The sequence below is a fragment of the Ctenopharyngodon idella genome, chromosome 21, assembly GCF_019924925.1.
Source record: "Ctenopharyngodon idella isolate HZGC_01 chromosome 21, HZGC01, whole genome shotgun sequence".
Taxonomy (NCBI): Eukaryota; Metazoa; Chordata; class Actinopteri; order Cypriniformes; family Xenocyprididae; genus Ctenopharyngodon; species Ctenopharyngodon idella.
This window is the reverse complement of record NC_067240.1, coordinates 27,543,577-27,562,120: the sequence shown is the minus strand read 5'-3', so window position 1 is coordinate 27,562,120 and position 18,544 is coordinate 27,543,577. Positions and strand designations below refer to the sequence as shown.

At 38.3% G+C, this 18,544-nt stretch overlaps 2 protein-coding genes across 2 annotated transcripts in view; both read left to right on the top strand.

The window, feature by feature from the left end:
* Nucleotides 1-1,861, top strand: part of LOC127503965 (protein Shroom2-like) — a 25,957-nt gene extending 24,096 nt beyond the window's left edge. The window contains exon 2 of the mRNA XM_051878243.1: nucleotides 1,160-1,861. Within this exon, the coding sequence (XP_051734203.1) occupies nucleotides 1,246-1,860 (615 nt within the window). The 5' untranslated portion in view covers nucleotides 1,160-1,245 and the 3' untranslated portion in view covers nucleotide 1,861. The remainder of the gene's footprint in view (nucleotides 1-1,159) is intronic.
* On the top strand, nucleotides 1,861-18,544 carry shroom1 (shroom family member 1). Its single transcript, XM_051878231.1, has 7 exons — nucleotides 1,861-3,688; nucleotides 3,808-3,860; nucleotides 5,118-5,573; nucleotides 6,333-6,839; nucleotides 9,904-10,024; nucleotides 12,333-12,605; nucleotides 15,594-18,544. Exons 1-7 carry the CDS (start codon nucleotides 2,027-2,029, stop codon nucleotides 15,846-15,848), a joined length of 3,327 nt encoding a protein of 1,108 aa, XP_051734191.1. The 5' UTR covers nucleotides 1,861-2,026; the 3' UTR covers nucleotides 15,849-18,544.

Here is an 18,544-nt window from a genome sequence, read left to right as displayed (position 1 = left end):
TCGTGTTTATTTCGCGTTGTAACTGGTATTAAAGCAGAAGAGATGATGTTCACATGCGCTCCGTGCTGCCTAAAGCGATCTGTCACGTCACATTAATCAGTGCCAAAACGGCATTTATTTTTTGAATCTCATAATAAGATGGACGTCATTTGAAATCTGAGACTTTGCTTTATATCAAAAGTAACAAAGCACAAAGATTATTGCGATTTATTGGATGGGAGGCGTTACATATTCTGCTCATTCATCAACTGAAAACAGACTAGACTAATCGGTTCGTAAAAATGAGAATCGATTAAAATTGAGAAATCGATATTTTTTTTTACCCAGCCCTATTAACAGTAGTATTCAGGTAAGAAATACTACAGAAATTAAATAAAGTAATCAATTACTGCACAAATAACTCGGTACAGTCTTCACTGCATAAATTATAAATTGAATGTAGATTAATCTTTATTAAAGCTACAAAAGTTATTCAGTCAAGAGCAGTGAGTGATTTTTCTCTTTGTCTTTTGTTCTTTGATTAACATTAATGACAGACATCAGCAGGTTTATTAGGCTGCTGTCACTTTAAGACCGTACACGGATCTGACACATCCTATTTTCTCCCAACTCTTTGTTCATTTAAGACTTTGTAACTCCATTAAGACTGCACTTATGATGATACTTTCCAAAAACAAGCATTTTGACCTTTTTTATTTTTGTCTTTGTTCAAGCACAACAAGACACAAAAGAGAACTCAAATTGGTAGGCACTGTTCAAGAAGTGGTTTTCTGTGATTGACAGACAGCACACCAGTACCGAATTGAGTTCTCTTTTGTATCTTATCGTGCTTGAATGAATACATAGTCAAAGCTTGCACCCTCAAGGCATGTTTTGTTTGTTTTTTGCAAAGTGAGTGACATACTCAATAATGTCAGTTTTCAGTTACGACATTATCGTAGACGATACACATTGCACACCCCTACTTCCGCCATATTTGCACCTGTGTGAGACTGTTGCTTACTTTGCTTAATGCTAGACAGCATTTACCATTTTAGCAGTGCTGTAAAAACATTCCGAAACAGAGCCATAATAAAATGTAGATGTGTGTATTGTGTCCAGTATTTTTTTCCCCTAAATGCCAGTTTTTACAAATGTTTATTTGTTTTTTTTCTCACAGGTAATGCCAGATTCCTGTGGCTTCTGTTTTGTAACTATAGCGAGGAAATATTTCACCTCTGTCCATAATTCCACTTCATAGCCCAAATGGATTCCTATCATTTCCACTTCGAGAGGATGAGTAACCTTGACCTACACCCTCTGAGTCTTCCGGTCAGTCGACTCTCCCCGGCCAAGTCCACTAGCAGTATTGATCAGTATACCCACCACCACAGCAAAGGGGACTCAGCCTATAGCTCATTCTCTGGTGGCTCCACAGTCCCTGATTACCCTTCTCCTATTCTACTGGACGAACTCCAGTCGCAAAGCTTGCACTACTCCGATCTGAAATGCGTGAAAGCTAAATATAGCCCAACCGGTCTTGATTCAGATTCCAAGAGCATGGACCACATTTACCGTTCCATGGAAACCGTTGCACAGCAGCATCACAGGAGCAGCGGTGACTTTTCTAACGTTGAAAATCCGTCAGTTCATATGCATCCATTACCACCCCCACCACCTCCTACGCGTCTGAACAGTTTTGTAACAACCAGGAACCTTGAAAACTCAAGGGCACGTCAGAGTCCAGAAGGACAACTTGCTGACATTTCTACTTCACAACAGACCAGTAATCCAGAGGTCTCTAGTGTCCGGACTGATGGTCGCACATTTTCACAGCTTAAAGATCACCTCAAGCAAGACCCAGGGGAACAAGATTCTTGATCCACCAAAGCCTACAGAAGCTTTAAATAGATCACCCCTGCAAGCCTGTAAACCAGAGCACTTACAGCAGTCTTGGAGTGGCCATTCAGAAAATCAACGTAAGAGGTCTTATTCAGCTTACGGTGGACCGGTTTCTGAGCATCAGTGTTTCGTCAGCTCCTGCCATATGCCACAGAACATGATCAGTGGGAGTATTCAGCACAAAGGACAATTTTATTTTGTTACTGGTGTCTTCAAGTCCTCCGAGCCCAGTGTCACGCAAGGTGTTGGTGACAGTGCAAGCATGGAAACCTCTAGTGAGTGGTCATATAAAGCTCAACGTAGAAGGCAGAGCTGTCCTGATGGTCCGAGTGGTAAGCTGTTTTTTCAAGAGGAACACAAATTCAGCATTCAGAATGAAGTTGTGGAGCATTTCAATAAGTCCGAGCAGACTTCTGAAGGTGTAGAGGACCAGAGGGTCATGAGTAGAGAAACTGGAAGGCATCACTCCAGCAGCCACCCTATCTTCTACTGTGGTCCTGAGGACAATTCAGTTGGTGCAGTAATGACCCCTGCTCTAATTAAGGAAGACCATTCCAGTCATCCCAAGAAAGAAGAAGAGATGACTAGAGTTTCGAAATGGCCCCAACTGAATATTCCAAATGACAAGATCAGCAAGGAGACTACCCCACTTTTGTATCACCTCACAGGAGCAAACAGGGCATCATATACAGACAAGTTCAAAAACAATAATGATTGTGGTACAGTGATCAAGAATCCGGACTCTGTCAAAGATAAACAGAAAGCCGAAAATGATGGGCAAACCTCTCCCAGCAGCGAATATCGGCAGAGTGAAATGCCTAAAGAACAACCAAAAGAATTCTTCTACCCATGTGGTACGTTAGATGACTCCTACAAAAAGTATTACAAGGAGAAACTGAAAGATGCCCAATCCAAGGTTTTGAGGGAGACTTCTTTTAAAAGGAGAGATTTGCAACTTTCTCGGCCACACAGGATCAAGCAACAGACCGACAAAAATCTTGCTGTTGTACCTGCTGGTTCTCCATCACTAGACATACAGCCCAACTCGGACAGTCCCACCCCGCAACTACACAACCATCAAGCAGCAGACAATGAGTACATGAAAAAGCTTGGTCAGGAGATTGAGAAGATGACAGTTGAAAAAGAAACCGAGAAGCCACAGAATGTTGCTCAACCACAGGTGCCTCGGGTAGGGTGTAGGAAGCGTTTGACAGCAGATCAGAAAAAGCTGTCTCGCTCTGAGCCTGAGAAGCTGCACCAGCTGGCAGATGGACCTGCTCATATGACCTGCCGCTCTCTTGGCAATGAATCTGAAGGTCTTCTCTTAGAGGGTGATCACGGTCTAGTGGCTTCTAGGCGGAAGATGTTTGAAACACGGGGCCGTGCTCTGTCTGCCTCCAACTTCTCGAAATCAACTCTGAAGCACCTTCAGCATAAAGCCTTGGTAGCATACATGGAACGTAAAACTGGTCAGAAGGTAGCTGAGCCCCAGCGTCCAGTTCCACAAGTTCCCAGCCACAGAAATTCAACTGCAGAGAGGCAGTCTGAGTCGAGCTCCAGACGCAATTCTGGTTCCAAGAAGCTCCACAGGCCTCTCTCTGCAGGGCAGATTCTTGACTCCGTGTCAAGTTCTGTTAAATACACCCAGTTCATCACTGCTGAGCCCAGCCATCACTCAAGGCAGTCCAGCTGGAGAGAGGCATCCTCTACAGCAGGGAATTCATCCTCCATGGAGAGTCTCCTGGACCAGCCTGAACAACCCATGTTCTTACGGACTCGCAGCACCTCCACTCCCCATGCTTTCCAGGTATCTTTATAAAACAAAATTCCAGTTTTACATTAATTCCAGATAATTTTTTTAGCATTCACCACTAATGTTTTGTTTTTCATATTGCTGTATTTGTATCAATTATTTCTGTTCCGTAGGTTCGGAAACATCCGGATGAGTTCTCAGCCATTCATAACATGGCTATTTCAAGGTGAGCTGCTATTACTCTTATTGCTAATTGCAACCCTCTACACACACCTTGGCAATAGAATCGCCATTGACTTGTAAATTTTTTTGTTTACTCGCCAGACTGATATACTATTTTATATAAAGTATATATGTATTAAAAGATAATAATTCTGCTACTATAACAATATACAATACATTAAGGATTGATAAGCTGCTGGGTTCATGAATAATAATCATGTTGTCAGCGTTCGCTCGAAGTGATTTGCTGAAATCAAAACAGGGATGGTAGTAGATGAGCACCAGCCAATGAGATTGCCGTTTGCGCATTAGTTCCGCCCACTACCGGAGAAACCGGCGTCTCTTCTGCATGTTCTTAAAGGCTGAATAATTCCAAATGAATGTTATTTTGACAGGAAAATACAACAAAGAATATCGTTTACATGTAGCGTATCGATTCTGCGTGGTATGTAAGACTCTTGCGCCAGTGTTGCCAAGTCCGCGGTTTTCCCACGGAATTGGGCTACTTTAACACTGTTGCCACGGGTTGTTTTTCATGTCCGTGGGATGAAGCGACCTTCAATAACATGATATTTAGCCCCTGGAATGCGAAATTTACCAGAGGAACACTGCCAAAAAAACGCAGATTTCCCCCCTGGAACGCGATTTTTACCGGGGTACCCCCTGAAACGTGATTAGGCTAGTTTTGGGCTAGTTTTGAGTAGCAATTGGGCAGGATTTGTTGTGAACCCTCTCTCTCTCTCTCTCTCTCTCTCTCTCTCTCTCTCTCTCTCTCTCTCTCTCTCTCTCTCTCTCTCTCTCTCTCTCTCTCTCTCTCTCTCTCTCTCTCTCTCTCTCTCTCTCTCTCTCTCTGCGCGTGTATGAGAAACACAGTGCTCTCAGCATCCATTGAGCTGAATTGAAATAGTACAGATCGCTTGACAGAGAGTGAAACTCTCGAGTGCTCAGTCAGAGTGTTCAGCGAGTGAAAATATATCTATGCTAAACTTATACTTCGCCTCTAGCGCATACACTGGTGAGTAAAATCTAAGAATTTTTTAACCAATGGCTAATGGTAGACATTATTTAGACGCCCAGAGTGAAGATTTAGTTGCATATGCGCATGATTTACTCACATTGTAGAGGGTAACAAGTCGGATAACAGAGATTAGAACGTCTATCCTGTATTCATTATTACCACAGTTTGAACAGGATTAAGTTTGACTATATATGTAAACATTTTGGTTCCTAATTTTATTGAACAAAAAACATTCTTTTTCAGTGTTCAAAGAAAAGTAGAGGAAGATACAGTAGTGCATCATAGTCATACAGCTTCTGTCCATGATGAGCGATGGACACAAATCAGAGCTTCCAGAGGGAAATCTATGGAGGAACTTGGTCTGTCCATTGTCAGGAGACCTGAAGTTCTCAGCAAAAGTTCAGAGCAGCTTGACCAACTTCAGGGCAAGCAGGCCATGCCCGGTCCAGAGAAGAGAACTGTGTCATTTCTTGCTGAAGGAAGGCACACACAGAAGAAGATTCTCAGTGCTGGAGAACACATGGATAACTCTCAGGCTGGCCCTGAGAACCCACTCTTAACCAGTTCTGTAAAGCATTTATCCTCCAATGATGATGAAATCCATGTAGCTTCACACAGTGGACGTAAACATAAAGTTGACACTGTTCTGTCTGTGCCCGGTCACTCCACTGAACCTGGGGGAATCAAGCTGGAAGTCAGGTATATCTAAATCCATATATACTGTAAATGCACTCATTAGTGGTACTTGACAAGGCAAGTCTCTGCAAGGAGTTACTTTTGCTTATACTTGGTTAGCAGTTTACAGTCCTCATGAAATCAAAATTTACCATTTTACTTTGCTAGTGCACATTGCTAGTCGTGTGGTGAACAATTCCTCCATGCAAGTCAGTTCACAAAAAAGTTAATGTGGGTTAATGGGTTAATGTTCTTATTTGCTTATTTGCATGTCAATATCATTAACATCGCACAGACACAACACAAACCTGTTTAAATAACGGCTTGTTTGACTCTTGTGCATCAGAGTTCATTATAAGTCTGGAGAAACTGGTGTTTAGAGTAGCATGCAGTGCATGAAAGTTTCTGTGACTCTACAACGTGCATGAATATTTAATGAGGCAAACTGTTGTTTATTGCTGAACAACTACCCATTACACTCTAATGCTGCATCTTTCACACTAAACTTTGAGTACCACAATACAGCTTTAATAGAGCAGGGTTTTTGAGGTGGAAGGGAGGTTAACGATTTTGATTAAGGATTACAATTGCAGATGAATTAAATAATAATAATGTGTACAGATAAATTATTTATAATAAACACTGCAACATTCTGTAAAAAATAAGAATTGTCCATTTTGATTTCATGGCTTTAAAATGTAAAAATCTAGTTATCAGGTTCATTTCTTTGTGTGGCTGTATTGAAGCATTGTTTTAATTTACGTTTATTTTGATATATTACAGCAAGGAGCAGGAGATTAAGAGTGAAACATCTGTCTCTAGTCAAGAGGTTTCTCTCAGTCATGGAGTCAGAACAGATCCTAGTCAATGGATCTCCACTTCTGAGACTTCTGAAACGCCAACGTTTGCTGAACCCCAAAATGCACCACCTGCCCCATATGGTAAGAATGAAATCTTACCCATCACAACACAACCTGGCCTTCAAGAGTCCAGCCTGGCACTTAATGGGGAACAAGACCCAAATATAAAGAAGGAAGATGGCCTTCTTGTGACGGAAATCAGGGTGCCAGAAGGGAACGGCCCATTGGACAAACTCAGCTGGGAGGTGCTGGTTCAGGAAGTGGTCTCAGCTGACCAATCATTAGCTCGCACTCTTTACCCTATAACCAATAGGAAGACAGCACTTATGCTGATGGAGCAGCTGTTATCTGAAGATAATCTTCTAATGGAGGAACACTACAAGAAAAAACAGGAGCAGAAGGTTAATAACCCAGAATCAGCTGCACACAGGTGACTACTGCACAAATGTGTACTGCACATTATGTATAATGCATTATAAAGGTATTCATAATGTAAATGGAGATTATAATGCATTATTTCTTTTCATAAATAATTGTAATCAAAGTTAAAATGCATTTCTCGGAACATCGAAACAAAAATGTCGGCACTAACTATTGGGTAGTTTGTGGCCAAATTCTCATATTGATAGAGAAGGCAATCTCAACAAGCTGATTGAAATAAACCATCCAAGATAGTGGAGGGTGGTGTTTTATTATGCACTGCTGAAAACAGTTTAGGACTATTTTACCCAATATTTGTAATATGAATTTAAATGCTTATCTTAGCAACATGCTAATGTAAAATTGGAACTAATAGCAATTCGAGGGTGTGTTCATACTTGGCAGGTTTGGTTCCCTATAAAGAACAGAATGCTTAAGCTTGCCTCGCGATGTACTACAGTTCGGTACAAGCATCAAAACTGTGTCTCTTTGCAGCAGATCATCGTTTGTGTGTAACGGAGGAATTCCTGCCATTGTTTTGACATTTTGGAAGCTCTTTGTTAGTTCTCAGCTTGTACACACATAAAACAAGCGGATTTAGTCCAAAACGCAGCATTGTTTTGGATGTTGAGTACGTTGTGTTGCAAAATATACTTAAATCGTATATCTTTTTTTTTTTTTTTTTTTTGTATCTTAAGGTTCGGTGTTAAAAATGACAGCGTGAATCAGTGTTAATTTCATTGAAATAATTTTCATCAACAATATTTTTCCTGCCGAAAACAAGACTCCGGGCCCTATCATACACCCGCCGCAATGCGACGCAAGTGTTTTTTGCTAGTTTCAGCCTGACGCATTTTCACGTCATGTGCCACGTTGTTTAAATAGCAAATACATTTGTGCCCATCTGTTTGCCCATGGGCGTGCTGGTCTGAAAACGAGGTGTGTTCAGGTGCATTGTTGGCGTGTTGCTATTTTGAGGCAACTGAAATAGACTGCGCCACTGACCAACTGAAACCTGGTCTAAAGTCAATGATGCAATATTTGTTTTGTTATTTAAAGAGCGTGTTAGTAACATGCACCTATATGCGGGTGCACAACGTGTGCTTTAACCTCGAGCACGAGCAGATCCGTTTCCTCACTAGAGAAGCATTTAGTTTTTCAGCTTGCAAATTACGCCATGTAAATAGCGAATCCACCATGGCACGAGCGCAACTGGCTTTTAAAGGGAATGGGAAATGAGGCTCTGATTGGTTTATTGTTACGCCCAAAACACACCCATTACTCATTAAGAGACTAGGGACAACCCTTTTAGACCATGCGTAGAGCGCGCCAACCATTTTTCCTATTGTTAAACTAGCAAAAGTGGATTCGGACATACTTGCGCCATGCGCTTTAGACCATGCGCTTAAAATAGGGCCCTATAACTAAATAAAAAACATTTTGATTGACAAAAACTATGACGAAAATCTACTGACAATAGCTATGTTTCCATCCACCTATTTTTATCCGCATTTTCGGATATTGCATAAAAAACCGCTGGATGGAAACGGCAATATGTGCATAAATGTTAAAAATGCGCATAAAAAAATGTATGTGCTCAACTGAGTTCTCTTCGACTCACTGGATGGCTCTGCTTTATTCACAAATGTTTTATACAATATTCCAAATTCGCAATTTTGGATGGAAACATGGCTACTTTCATCAACTAATAAAAACGAGACGAAAATGTTAGGAAAGGACGATTTGGGAACTGATCCAATCAGAACTGATGTCCAGTGCGGTAGATGAGTACGTTTAAATTGTAACGTGCTGATCTACCAAAAATGTTAACGTCTTGGAAAAAGAGAAGAGCAGACATATGGATAGTAAAAGCGTGACGACTCAAAAGAGAACTCAATTCAGTCCGATTTTCTGTGCACACACAGCCGCCTCTCAGACAGTGCACGAGTACTGAATTCAGTTCTCTTTCGCGTCTTTTACACTGAAATACAAGTCAAGTCAAGTCACCTTTATTTATATAGCGCTTTTTACAATGTAGATTGTGTCAAAGCAGCTTTACATTGATAACTGGTACATTGTTAGGCTGCACAGCAGCTCTTAAAGAATAGTGTCAATGCAGGCAGATCAAAGCACTGTTGAATATCAAATGTCAAGTCAAATACACAAAAAATAATGTTGAAATGTCCATTTTGGAGAGTATTCACGTAAACAGTTGGTTATGTCTCAAGTGAGTGTAAACAGTTGGGAGAAAAACAGCTGGGCATTCGGCCTTAAAGTGACAGCAGCCTAATAAATCTGCTGCCGTCCATCATTAACGTTAATCAAACAACAAAAGAGAAAATCACTCAATGTTCTTGACTGAATAATATTAATAGCTTTAATAAGAATTAATCTATATTTAACTTATACTAATAAATATGTCTGCTTGAAAGAATGAAGAATGTTGTACACAAGTTGAAGAATGCATATATCATTAATTAAAAAGATGACAAAGTGGCTTTATTTAATTTTAAGATAAATAAAGACATGTTGTATGTCACAGCAGTTAATTCTGTGTCTGTATTGCATGTTCAAACCTTAAACAGGTTAATAGATGTTTTCTCTCCAGGAGTATACAATGAGTTTAGAAATTTTAGAGAAATTCTTAATTGAAGCATTACAGTTTAACTAAACCTATTAGATTTTAGTCGACTTTAATATAGTTTTAGTTGACTAAATCTAAATTCAAAATTTGCTGTCAAAATTAACACTGGTTTGAATGTTAAGTGAACCAGGACTATGTATTATTTTCTTTCTTGGTCCTGATCAAAAGAACCAAGAGAACCGAACTACAAGTGTGAACACACCCAGAGTCTCCCGTGAGCTTCACATGAGGAATGTTATTTGTGTGTCTGTGTACAGAATTTCATAACAACCACACTTGCCAAGTCATCTTAGCTCATTATGTTTTGGAACAGAACAAATTTTTAGCTTGATGCAAAGCACTCCGTATTCCACTCAAATCAATTTTAAAACATTAAAAAGGCTAGACTTTCATTTGTATTTTCACTGTATGTTTGTTTTTGTTTTTAAAGCACTGAGATGCCAGTTTGTGACAAACCGCTGAACCTTCCGTCATCTGTGAACAATGAGTCTGTTCTTTCAAACCAAAGAGAAGAACTGTGCAGCGCAGAAATGGATATCATCGACAAGAAGGTAGTGGAAAGTATTATAATGCTGGTGTTCCATGTCTTATTTTCCCACAGATATCAATGTGCCAAACAATCTGTTGACTTTGCCAGTAATGCTGTGCAAGATCCAGGTGCAAACTTCAGACGTGCAGCTCTGTTTTTAGAAACAGCAGTGGCTTCCTCTGACCTCAATTGAACACTGTTCTGCTTAGTGTTTTATGAGTTACAGACTCATCAGTCTACAGGCTCTTTAAGTTTGATTTCAGTCAGACAAAAGCAGCAATGCTTCTTTTTTTTAGATTGAAAATGCCTTGGTCAAGTAACAAGCTAGTTAAGGTGATTGTAACCTGGCTTCATCCAGCATGTAGACAATCAGACTACAGCGGTGTGCGCATGCTCTGAAAAAGAGGTGATGCGTGACATGTTTTTAAGCCTTCAGTTATTTGATTTATCATTTACATTTTGTGTACAGACAGATTAAGACTGTAGATCTACTACTCAAAAAACTAAGAAGTCATTAGCCTAGGAATTCACATATTCTCTCCACCTTGATATTATTATAATGAAGAATATAACAACAATTATAATAATCAAGTCTGTTGTTTGTATGTTGTGATGGACCATTTTATGCAGATTAATCCAAAGTGTTCACATACTGTGTCCTGCCACAATACATTTGAACACAAACAACACTTTACAATAATAAGGTGCCATTTATTAAAATGAACGAACAATGAAAAATTCTAAAACCTTTAATAATCTTAGTTAAAGGGGTCATGACATAAGAACATGAGGTCTTTTGAAATTTAAGAGGTCTTTGTACCATTAAAACATTCTGCAAGTTTCACAGATTAAAGGGTTAATTCACCCAAAAATGAAAATTCAGTCATTAATTTCTCACCCTCATGTCGTTCCACACCCGTAAGATCTTCGTTCCTCTTCAGAACACAAATTAAGATCTTTTTGATGAAATCCGATGGCTCAGTGAGGCCTACATCGCCAGCAAGACAATAACACTCCCTTTTTCAATGCCCAGAAAGGTACTAAAAACATATTTAAAACAGTTCATGTGACTACAGTGGTTATACTTTAATATTATAAAGCGACGAGAATACTTTTTGTGCGCCAAAAATAACAAAATAGCGACTTTATTCAACAATATCTAGTGATGGGCGATTTCAAAACACTGCTTCATGAAGCTTTGAAGCTTTACGAATCTTTTGTTTCGAATCAGTGGTTCGGAGCACCGAAATCACCTGATTTCAGTAAACGAGGCCTTGTTACGTCATAAGTGTTTTGAAACTTCAATAGTTCCTCGAACCACTGATTCAAAACAAAAGATTCGTAAAGCTTCGAAGCTTCATGAAGCAGTGTTTTGAAATCACCCATCACTAGATATTGTTGAATAAAGTTGCTATTTTGTTTTTTTGGTGCACAAAAAGTATTCTCCTCGCTTTATAACATTAAGGTTGAATGACTGTAGTCACATGAACTGTTTTAAATATGTTTTTAGTAGCATTCTGGGCATTGAAAAAGGAAGTGTTATTGCTGTCAATGCAGGCCTCACTGAGCCATCGGATTTCATCAAAAATATCTTAATTTGTGTTCTGAAGATGAATGAAGGTCTTACAAGTGTGGAACGGCATGAGGGTGAGTAATTAATGACTGAATTTACATTTTTGGGTGAACTAACCCTTTAATCAAGCTCCAAAAGCGGCTCGTTTTGATATTGTGGGATCTGTGATGTCACACGGGCAAATACATTTGCATATGACTGCCTCCAGAGCAAGACATTGACCAATAGTTATACATCATCTCACCATAGGCTCCGCCCACTGGCCTTTTTCTGCTTAAGTGTTCAGCCGCTTTAGTGTTGTCAAAAGTACTGACTTCGATACCAAGTCGGTACTGAAATTTTAAAAAATGTGATGCTTTTAGCGCTGTTGTTGGCCGGATTTGTAAAGGCTCTAATTGGCCATTTTGTTCACACGCTCATCAGATATGTCTGTGATTGGCTACAAACGCTCCCGCTTTCAAACACTTTTGTGTGCTTTCAAACACTGCATTGATCATTGTAGCCAATCACAGACATATATGTTGAGCACATGAACAAAATGGCCAATCAGAGGTGTTTACAAATCCACTCAACAGCGCTTAAAGCGTAAAATTTTTAAAATTTCAGTATCAACTTGCCATCATAGTCGGTTCTTTTGAAAACGTTCGCCTGTTGCACCTCTGGAACTTTATGCATCCAGTATTTACTATCCTATAATTATTGGGTTATTACAAAATAAACATCTTGTCTATGCTTCTTTGCATCTTCTCATGTATAGAGACGACTGATAGCACATATTGAGGAGCGCTTGAAGTATCTGGAGGAAGTCCGCTCCACCGTCCAGGGCGAGGAGAAGGCGAATGGGGTGCGGGGCGACGCTATGGAGGCCCTGGTGCGAGAGAGCTGTGTGCCAGCCGAGCTAGAGCGCTACACACAGTTTATAGGAGACCTGGAGCGGGTGGTCAGTCTGCTGCTCTGCCTGTCAGCCCGTCTGGCCCGTGTGCAGAACGCCCTCAGCACGGCAGATGACAGCATGGACACAGAGGAGAAAGTGAGTTTATTAACCCAACAAAGCTAGGTGTTTAAATGAGGTGTGTCTTTGTGTAGATAGCTGGGAGCGGCCCTAAACACACTAAAGGTGTGCAGGGAAAACACACACTTTCTGAATGTTACTAAATCGCTAAAGATTGACAGTGAACACTCTTTTCTCAAGTCCAATCATCATGTTCTGCTGGATCGGCTGTTGATTGTGTCAACACTGCCTGACCGAAACCACTATTGAGTTTCGATGGGTTTTGCGATTTGCACTGCCCTCTTGTGACTAATATTTGAAGTGCAATCATTATTACGAAGCACCACTGTGAGGAGGTCAAATATCAAATAATCTATCACGTTTTATGACTGTTGTTGTTAATTGATATTGTTTATTTGTTGACTTTCTTTACATATGTTATTATAAATATATTATTTAAATATAAAAGTTCAGGGTCAGTAAGATTTTAAAGAATTTAATACTTTCATTCAGCAAGGACACATGACATTTATAAAAAACAGTAAAAAAACAAAAAAACAAGTATAGCTGCCAGCAGTTATCGGGGTTCAAACGCTTTAAGCCTTTAAGCACATGCGTAAAAAGGTATTATGTTTTATTTAGCAAGCCTGTAACCATTTCAATCATAGATGGAAAGACCATTTACAGCCAATACAGGCAATTTACCACAGGAAATATATGGTTTTTAAAGCTTTTTAACAGTTATGGAAGTTGAGCCAAAAACCTAAGACTAGTTCGCCAAAGTTGATTATTTTTTAAATAATGTCCAATATTTAACAAGCGATTTGATGGACAGCGGCGATCCTAGAGGCAAAGTTGCTCAGAGTGAGGAGTTCTACCATGTGGTATGAATGTTGTGGCCGTGTGCGAAAAATCGGTGATATATAATCCTTTACACACGTTAAAAACATGAAGGCGAAGTTCTCACAGGCCTCTAAGGTCGTGAGTCAAACAGGCCCAGCAAGTTTTGTTCCGCTCGGCCTCTGTTAACCTTGTCTATTAGGTTTTTTTTATTTTTTATTTTTATTAAATCTTAACAAGAACAGAGTATAGTTTACAAACAAGAGTACATATAACAACACATGTCAGGGGTAATACAAAACACAGAAAAGATAAAACAAAAGAGAGAGAGAGGGAAAAAAAGGAGCATTTTACATTAAAAAATTGTATCAAACAACTGTATAGTTTTTATTGCTTTTAAGTTTTTGCTTTTGGATATTGTCTCTAAATATATTTTAATATCTATTTTAAATTCTTCAAAATTTGGCATTTTTTCATTCCATTTGACTTTATGAATATAGTAACGGACAATTATAATAATTAAATCAAATATAAACAGAATACTTCTATCACCTTCAAATGAAAAACATTTTAGCATAACATCAATTTCTTCTAGGTTAACAAGCATCATAGTCTTTCTTTGTAAGTAAATACTGAGTTCTTTCCAAAACATTTGGGTCTTGGGACACTCCCAAAATAAATGATTAATAGTCTCTGGGGAAATTTGACAAAAAACACAAATATCTTCCATATTCACTTTGAAACGCTGTACCACAAGTGACTTAACTGGGTAAACCCGATGAAAAATTTTATATGAAACTTCTTTCACTTTATTTGTGATGCAATATTTATGAGGGGTCATCCAAATTTTATTCCAATCAATACATTTTTTAAATAGAGAATTCCAGCGAGTAGTAACAGCAAGAATACTTTTAGATTGAAGAAGGGAGCGTAAAAAAATATTATTACATCCACAACTTGTGAAATCCTTGCCCTGCAACATAATACAAGAAGTAAATTCTTCAATTGTTTGTAAAGAATAATTATTACTACCTTCTAATAGCCTCAAAATTTCCTTGGGAATTGCCTGTAAAACCAAACAGTATTGGATAGGATCGACTAAAAAGTTATGAATATGAACAAATTCAGTATAATTGTATAAAACACCATCGTTTTTGATCAGCTGTTTAACCCAAATAATTCCTTTTTCAAACCAATTTTCAAAAAATATTGATTTGTTTCTAATCCTTATGTATTTGTTGTTCCAAATGGTACATTTATGGGGGGAAACATTATGACTATACATAAGAGTCCATGAAAGTAATGCTTGTTTGTGGAAATTTGCAAGTTTAATGGGTATTTTATTAATATCATAATCACATTTCAATATGAACTCAATACCACCGACTTTTTGAAATATAAAGTTAGGTACTGTATACCATATACTTGGCTTATTTTTTAAACAATTTTGAAGCCATTTTATTTTAAATATTGTGTTAGATGTCTTAAAATCCAAAACATTCAATCCTCCATCAATTTTTGATCTACAAATATTTTTATTTTTAATATAGTGTGATTTGTTCTTCCAAATAAATTTAAAAAGTTTGGTATCTATCATTTTAATTAATGAGGGGGTTATATCTAGCACTTGAGCGGTATAAACCAGCCTAGATAAACCCTCGGCTTTAACCAGTAATACACGGCCAGTTAAAGAGATATCTCTCATCAGCCAAGAATTCAGTTTCTTTTCAAATGATTGAATAATAGGTGTAAAGTTTAACTCATTCCTTACTTCCTTATTAACCTTGTCTATTAGGTGCTCAAACTTCATTGGCTGATAGCGGCCATGTTTTTTTTTTTTTTTTTGATACGCCAATGTTTTTTTCCTGTTATAGCGCCACCAAGTGGCCAATCGCTGTGATTTTTTTTTTTTTTTTTTTTTACGTGACCAAAGATTGAGCTCATACACAAGTGTTCCAAATTTGGTGAAAGTACATATATATGGTGAAATTTAGAGGTAAATAAAATAAGAAATTACAACAAAACTAAATTAACAACAACAACATAAATATAAATGTTTATATTTTATTAGAATTCAATTATATAAGATTTATGGACATAAAAGGACATATGCTTACTACCACTAATGACAAAAGAGCAGAACTGTGACGTATTCATAAAATAATTCCCTCTTTCCTCAATCCACAGCAATCTCTGGACAGCCGCTACCGTCTTCTGTGCAAACAGAGGGATGACGCCAAAGACTTGAAGGACAACCTGGACCGTCGGGAGCGCATGGTCTCCACCTTCCTCTCCAAGCAGCTGACGGACACACAGCTGAAGGAGTACCGGCGCTTCATTCAGACCAAGGCCTCCTTACTCATTCGCCAGAAAGACCTTGATGAGAAGCAGCGTTTAGGAGAGGAGCAGCTCGAGGCTTTACTCAGCAGTATTCCTCCATGAATCTGCACTGCCTGAAAGTGTCTGTCCAGCATGGACCGTACTTACTTCGAGACACTGTTTCGTTTGATATTTGCGCTCTGTAGTTGACTTTCGTCTTGAGTTGACTTTCGAAACCATGGAAAGCTTTATTTAAGAGCCCAGGAATGGTTTATCAGATGCATCACTCTAAAATGACGACCAAAAAAAGGACGAAAGAAGCACTTTTGAAAATAAACTGCACATACTCATATTGTGTATTCATAATTGATTTCAGGGCTTCATTACTGCTTTGATGAACTTTTCATTCATTCCTTTTTGTCCTGTAATTTCATTTGACACTATCATGTTGAATGTGTTCATGTTCGAGTACTTTACAAGATTCTCTTTAAAGATGCGTTTTGAAAGTCTGTGTTATTGAACTGCTGTCGTCGCATGTGTAGTGAGAGCACGATTCAGCAGCAAAGCCCTTGATGACAACTTACACACATTTACATTTATGCATTTGGCAGACGCTTTAATCCATGTTCTGCTGTTTGAGCTACAGAAATGACTGATGACTGAGTTACTGACACATACATGTGAGCAACATGTGCTGTTTTCAGTGAGATCAAACAATTGGCCAGGAATTTACCAGCAGTAAAACCATGGTAAAATCACTGAAATGTTCGGCCACGAGTAGCTTGATGCTTTTATAAACCAGCAACAACAGCAATATGATAATTGTAAGAAACCAATGTTCAATTAATATTTACATTTAATTAATAATAGTAATAATTGGAACTAGATTTGCATTACCGATGGAAATAACATGCTTACAAAGCAGTAAAAAATACAACAGTGTTAAAGTTTTAGGTTGAATGACAGTAAAACTAAATAAACCTAAAAAGTTGATGGATAAAACAAAAAATAAAATACCAATCACAATTCAGTATGTAAATGGTCTTAAAATGTATCTTTTAAAACTTTACACAAGGTGGAAATTATCTACAGAACAAAGTTTGAATATAATCTGCACATTAAATGGATTGATCTGAACCGGTTTCCTGATGTATTAAACATTCAATGTTAATATAATGTTTGTTTGTTTGTTTAAAGTTATCTGGTCTTTAATAACATTCTCAAAACGTTAGCACAAAAACATTATTTATTCGTTCAGAGAACATTTAAAAGTAACTTTCCCACAACGTTTTCTCTAACGTTTGCGTAACCACGGGGAAAACGAACAAAACGTTTTTATATGTTAGAGGTGCTGTATTATTTTTTATTTATTTATTTTGTTTTTTGGACTGTACTACAGCATAAAAAAATACCATTATGTTTGCATATATTTAGTAAACATGCTACATTAACATACTTAAAATGTGCGTTCCGTGTCGGAATGTCTGTTTTTGTTTTGGTTTGTGTGATCCCGCCCACCGCCAATTTACCCAATAGTATTTCGACACCCCGGGTTGCCAGTTGACGGAAAACGCCGCGTATAGCAGCCATGGAAGCCCGCGGACGAACTGGTTTAGAGATCGCAGATTCTACAAGACCTAAAAAGCCTCGGAATCCATCTAAAAAAATCTCTATGACCAGAGGCATATTAAAACGCAGATATAGGCTATTAGCTGATAAACTTACAGTGTAAAGCTAGTCTCCTTGCATTGTCAACTGTGCTCGTTCCTGTTTCGTGTCCTCAATCTGGCAACTCGCGTGAGCGTCGAGTCTGAGGAGGAGAGGCGGGAAAAACAACTCTTCAATATTTTGAATTTGGACTGCAGTACCCATTTCAACCGCTAGCTGTCAATATTACATACTGCACATTTAATAAAAACATTAGCAAAATGTTCTTATAAAATATTTTTGTTAGCTACACCGAAACTAATCTGTGATTCACGAATCCACAACTGATTCAGATTAGCTGCTTTGTTAGATGCTACTCTCATCAAGTGTTTTCAAAAGCCCAAATGTTTTGAACTGATCAGGGTTAAAGTGTATTAAGGGGTTAAAGTGTACTTTGCACTTTGACTGGGAACATCCATTACTTCCGTCTATTATAGTACTTATTGTTGACACGTCCACATTGCAGATCCATGTCAGTGTGTGTGTTGTGCACTTTACAGTCATTCAATGCTTTAAATTGAACATTGTCAAGGAAATTGAACTCTCAGAAATGTTTTCTCGGCTCTCGCTCCACATTTTCATTAGCTTTTCTTGTGGAATACATGAACATTTGGCTTCTCGGTTGGTTAAACAAATTAAAGTTTGTTTTGGCCTTTGGGCAGAGGGCGATTCCTAGTCTTTTCTGTCAAGAGCTCATGTTTAAATGGCCTGAAGAAATTTCTAAGTCACATGAAAGCACATAGTGACAACATGGATGCGTTTATGATCATCAGAAACTGTCATTAATACCACCATTATCCATTTCATCTGGAATTGAGCGATCAGATTGTGCTTTGAATGTACAACTGCTGGATGTGGATTTAGAGACTGTAAATGAGCGTTTGTCCACTATCAGTGTGCTGTGAATGTTAGTGCATCAGTTTTGCTGCCATCTTGTGGTTTTGTTAATGTGGGATGCATGAATTCCATTACCTTTGGTTTAATGAATAAAGTGTGTAAATGGAATTTTCTCGCTGTTTCATTACAACTAGGCACAATTTTCTGTAAAAATGCTTTGAAATAACATTAATTGTGAAAAGTGCTACATGAATAAAAAATAACGTGATTTGTTT